At 33.5% G+C, this 5,545-nt stretch overlaps 1 protein-coding gene across 1 annotated transcript; it reads left to right on the top strand.

Annotated features, from left to right (window-relative positions):
* The first annotated feature begins 4,547 nt into the window (after window positions 1-4,547).
* Window positions 4,548-5,153, top strand: LOC131658784 (uncharacterized). Its single transcript, XM_058928042.1, has one exon. The coding sequence runs from the start codon at window positions 4,548-4,550 to the stop codon at window positions 5,151-5,153; it is 606 nt and encodes a 201-aa protein (XP_058784025.1).
* The last annotated feature ends 392 nt before the right edge of the window (window positions 5,154-5,545 follow it).

Genomic DNA, 5,545 nt, shown 5'->3' with positions numbered 1-5,545 from the left:
AATACATGCGGATTTACCTGCGAATTTGACAATACCCGTGGATTTACCTACGGATTTGAAAATACCTGCGAATTTATATATAATAAAAATAAATTTTAAAAATAATAAAAAAAACAGTAAAACAATTTTGGAAAAAAAATTAATAAAAACGTAAATTTTTTTTAATTTTTCCAATTTTTTATAATTCTTTTTCAATTTTTTTAAAAAAAAAAATTAAAAAAATCAACAAAATTAATAAAAAAAATTTAAAAAAGTATTAAATTTTTATTAAAAAAAAATTAATAAAAAAATTTTTCAAAAAAAAAAATTAAAATTAAAATAAATTCCACGTGGCAGTGCTGACTGTGCCACATAAGCAATGTGCTGTACAGTCAGCACTACCAAAAATGCCACGTAGGCAAGATTCTAAGAATCTTGGCCAAAAAAACTGATCAGGGTCAAATTTGATGGAATCTTTATTTTGCAAGGTTTGTCCAATAAGTTTTTTTTTTAGAGGGGGTAAACCGAATCTCGCTTATATGGCAGGGGGTAAAGTAGTATTAACCCTTATTATTATTATTATTATTATTATTATTATTATTATTATTATTATTATTATTATTATTATTATTATTATTATTATTATTATTATTATATTCTTCCAAATTTTTTCCTTTTCTTTTTTTTTCATCCTTTCCCATCAACTCTATATCAGTTTGAACCTATCAATTTTGCTTGCAACTATGGATTTGGTTCAATCGATGCAAATCACTTATCTCTTTAATATCCATCCTAAAACTATACCAACATTCAACTCTTTAACTCCAAATATTCTTCTTCTTCCTCCCTGTTCTTTCTCTTTCTGTATTGTTAGGTATGATTTTTTTCCTATTCTTCTTCCTTTTTTTTCCTCTTTCTTTATTGTTAGGTATGGTTTTTTCTTCCTTCTCTTTCTTTCGTCTGTGATTCAATTTTTGAGATGATGATGACCATCTTGTGGTGGTAATGGTGTTGGGAGTTACGGTTATGGAAGATTTGCCAGTGTTTGTTGCATCGAACGACAAAAACTATTTTCTTGTGATGTTGTTGATATGTGTAGGTAATTTACAATTTTTCCTCAGAAACAGCCAAGTGAGTTTTACTTTTGCTCTTTCTAAATTGATGGTTCATTTAGGTTTTTTTTTGTTGAAAATTATTCAAACTATGTAATATTTATATATTGATATTTTTTTAAGGTCCTATAAAAACAAGTTGGCCTGAGCTGGTTGGTGTGACAACAGATGAAGCAGAGAAGAAGATAAAGGAAAATATGTCTGAGGCTCAAATTCAAGTGGTGCCTCCTAATACACCTGTTACTCTTGATTACAGATTCCAGATTCTAGAGAGTTTGATTACTTGTGGATGAATCTAATAAGGTCATTGAGACTCAAACCATTGGCTAATATTCCATCAACACAATATCAGTGAGAGAAGATATAGTTATGAAGCTTGTGATGTTGTTTGAATAATAAATTTAATTTCTTTTCTATGACTCTTTTTCATAAGTTTTTGTCTTGAACATATCTTTTTCTCTTCAATAATATATCTCCTTCAAAATTATTACGTAGTTTTAATTTTTGGTTAATTAGAATAGAAGTTTAATACAAATTTATAATAAATATAAATTAGTTTTGCAGTCTTAAACTAAGACTTAATTTAATTTATATGTTAATTAAAATATTTACAATACTATGGCACACCCCTACTTGTAATATTTGACAATATTAATGTTGCATAGCTTTGTGAGTATGAAAAAATATTGAGATAATATGAAATTAAAATAAAATATATAACCTACATTGGTACTCCACATGAGTATGATACGACATGACATGGAGCTATTAAGTAGTCAAGCAAAGTACTAGCTGCTATAAAGCTGGATTTGATGGCTAAGCTAAAAAGTAATTATAGTTTTTGAGAGATGTATCAGAAGACAAAATACTATAATGCCTATTATATCTTCATGTCAGGACCTTTTTAAAATTAGTTGGATATCTCATGCTTTCATGTTCACTCCATTTTCAAATATATATCCATATTGTGTCTCAGAAAACATAATACTCTATTTTTTCTAAAAAGTTATGTTGGTTTTTGGTTATGGTTGTCTTCTAACTTCTACTGACAAGAGAGATGAATAATAAAATGAAAACTAAATAAAGAGAGAGATAGAGAGAGAGAGAGAGAGCATGCTCTGTTGAAGAAAAAGAAGAAATATATTGTATTATTCAATACTAACTAATATTAATAAATGCAGGAAAAGTGGAATTCAGACATCATCGTTGTTATACATTTTCATTTATTATATTTGTATCATATAATAGTCACATAGCTTATAAAACATAAACCTATGCATTAAATAGTAAAAACTATCACTAATCCAAAATAAAGAGACAAAGAAACAATTATCTTCTGGTAGGGTTTGTCTGGGATATGTCACAATCTTGTCCGGTGACGCCTCCGGCGCCGCCATTTGAAACATTGAAAGATCAGAATCCTACTACGGGCGATGTAGGGCTACCGACGAATCAAGATGCACAGAAGAGTGGCAATGTTTCGTACCGAAATATCGTCACAGGGGAGGGTGATTCAACGATGTATGCCAATGATGATTTAGAAGATAACTTAGAGGTGGAGGAACAGTGAAATGCTGATATTGATGATATGCTGAATGGGATTAAGGTGAAGAAGAATCATATTTGAGGGTATGATTGTCTAGAAATCACACTGTCCAAATTTGAGGAGAACAGAATCCAAAGACCCTGGAGACGTGGACTCATTGTGAAGTTAGGAAGAAGAATAGGGTATAAGGCTCTGGAAACTAGGCTAAAGCAAATGTGGGTGAGGAAAGGAATCATCAATATAATAGATCTAAGTCAGGACTATTATTTGGTAGCCTTTACTCATGAAGAAGACAAGAATGCTGGAATTTCCGATGGGCCATGGTTCATATATGATCACTATCTCACGGTTAAGGAGTGGACGCCAAACTTCCATCCTGAAAATGATACCATTGTCAATGTGGTTGTATGGATCAGGATATCTGGTCTTCCGATTGAATATTATAATCCGAAACTACTGCATGTAATAGGATATTTGGTTGGGCGTACGATCAAAGTGGACAAAAATACGCTTCAACGTGAAAGGGGAAAATATGCTAGAATCTGTGTCGAAGTCAATATCTCAAAGCCCTTACTGGCGATGTTTTCCATTAAAGAAAGAAGTTACAAAATAGAGTACGAGGGGCTTCATATGGTATGTTAAAGTTGTGGGAAATTTGGTCACTATAAAGATGGGTGCCAACAAAAAGTAGCCGAGAATGTGGTGGTGCAAAAAAATAATATAGGAAATACTCATGGTGATGTTGTTGTTATAAGAAACAAGGATGAAAACGGAGATAGGAGCGAAGCTGATGGTCCGTGGCAAGAGGTCCAAAAGCAAAGGAGGGGGCGGAAACAATCAGAGATGAAAAAGAAGATACCGGTGAATAGTGCATGGGGGGCAAATCGGGAAGTAGATTTCAATCCCTGATGGATGACGTGGCAGAATCCAGTGGTACAAAAAAGGACGTGAATAATGTGCATGTTACTGATTTGGTAGATAATAATGAGGCTTTAATTAGAAATGGTATTTTTGGAAACAAAAAGAATGAAGGGGTTGTATTAGGAAAGAATGGGAAGGCAGACAAGGATAATAATGACTTGGTGATTTTGTCTCCAAAAGAACTTGAGGCCATTAATGGGGACAATAATCGGAGGACAGCTGGCAATCAATCTGAAGGAAATAAAAAAGATTCTTTTAAAAACATAATAAATAAAAAGAATCACATGGAGACGAATGGTGGGTACAAGAAAACTTCTAAATTGGCAACACGTGGAAGGAGAGGGGAGTCTGGACAAGCTATGGATTCAATGAAATGTGTCATAGGGGGTTTGTACGAAAAAGAAAAAAACATGGGATTCCTCGAGAATAACCACGTGAACATGCAACTAGTCCAACATACAAATGAAGTCAATACTATTAATTTCGATTTAGCCACTGGATTTACACATAAACCACTGAAAAATAATAAGGGAGGAGCTGTAGTTATCACTAAAGATTGGAAAGGAGGAGAACAACATATTTAAGTGAGTAACTCTATTGTAGATCAGTTAACAAGACCACTTGACCCTAATCAGGATAAACAAGAGACTACAGGGGGGAGAGAAAGGGAATGATAGATATATCCACTTGTGAGTTGGAAAATGGAATACAGAAGGATGGTCAAGATGCAGCTTATGAAATGGAGGATGAAGTTGTCAAGGAGACATCTGAGGAACTTTAAGAAGTTGAATAGTGGTCAGGTTTTTCTTTTACATACAATATTTATTAATGATTGACAATCTTAATATTATAGTATGGAACTGCAGAGGAGCCGCGGGAAAAGAATTTTTCAGATATAGTAAACAGTATGTGGATACATATAAACCGTAAATCTTTGTACTTATGGAAACAAGATGTGATCCGATAAAGTTGAATAGTCCTTTAAAAAAATGGGATTTCAGACTTTCTTGTCAGTTAAGAATACAGGATATGCGGGGGGCATTATGGTTGCATATAGAGAGGATAGATTACAGATCTCTATGATTAGTAAGGAGGAACAATTTATTCATCTGAAAGTTAATAATAATCTTGGAGATGCGTGGCTGTTAACAGTGGTGTATGCAAGTCCTCATGAACGCCTCAAACGATTAATGTGGGAAAGTATCAGAAAAATAGCTGCGACAATTAATCAACCGTGGCTTGTTGTTGGGTACTTTAATGATATAGTGTGTGCTAGTGAAAAGAAGGGTGGAGGACAAGTTTCCGTTCACAAATGTAATGTGTTTAGAGAAAATATGGAGGATTATTATTTGTTGGATCTTGGCGCCAGTGGACCAAAATTTACTTGGAGAGGACCTATTTTTCATGGAGGCCAGAGGATTTTCGAGAGGTTGGATAGAGCCCTTAGTAATGAGGAGTGGAAATTGAAGTTTGCTAATTGCCAAGTTAGAGTTTTAACTCGAGTCGAGTTCTCTGACCATCATCCTATTATGATCACACTGAACAACAATTCTTTTGAGAGATGCCCTAAGACTTTTCATTTTGAGAGTGCCTAGATGGTGGAGCATAACTATATAGACAGACTGAAGGGGTTCTGGAGAAACAATGATGATCTAATTCAGAATCTTCAACGTATTGAGAATGATGCTACATAGTGGAAACAATGCTCAATCCTTCATGTGCAACGAGTCAAGAGAGGTCTAATGGCTATGCTGCATGGCATTCAACGTAAAATTCAGAGTAAATAATCTAATAAGGGCCTAGCTAAGTTGGAAAAGAAGCTTCAAGGAGAACTCAAAGCTATTTTAAGACAAGAGGAAATGATGTGGTTTCAAAGATCAAGATCCAAGTGGCTAGCAGATGGTGATAGAAATACCAAGTATTATCATTTGAAAACAGTAAATAGGTAAAGAAAAAACAAAATACTAATGCTAAAAGATGACAGTGG

This window comes from Vicia villosa, linkage group LG1 (genome assembly GCF_029867415.1).
Source record: "Vicia villosa cultivar HV-30 ecotype Madison, WI linkage group LG1, Vvil1.0, whole genome shotgun sequence".
In the NCBI taxonomy this organism is placed as follows: Eukaryota; Viridiplantae; Streptophyta; class Magnoliopsida; order Fabales; family Fabaceae; genus Vicia; species Vicia villosa.
The sequence above is the reverse complement of the archived record's forward strand: the minus strand, read 5'-3'. Positions and strand labels throughout refer to the sequence as shown.

Bases quoted from the DNA above. Each gene is read 5' to 3' on its own strand.
- LOC131658784 (XM_058928042.1), top strand. From the start codon at position 4,548: ATGGGATTTCAGACTTTCTTGTCAGTTAAGAATACAGGATATGCGGGG.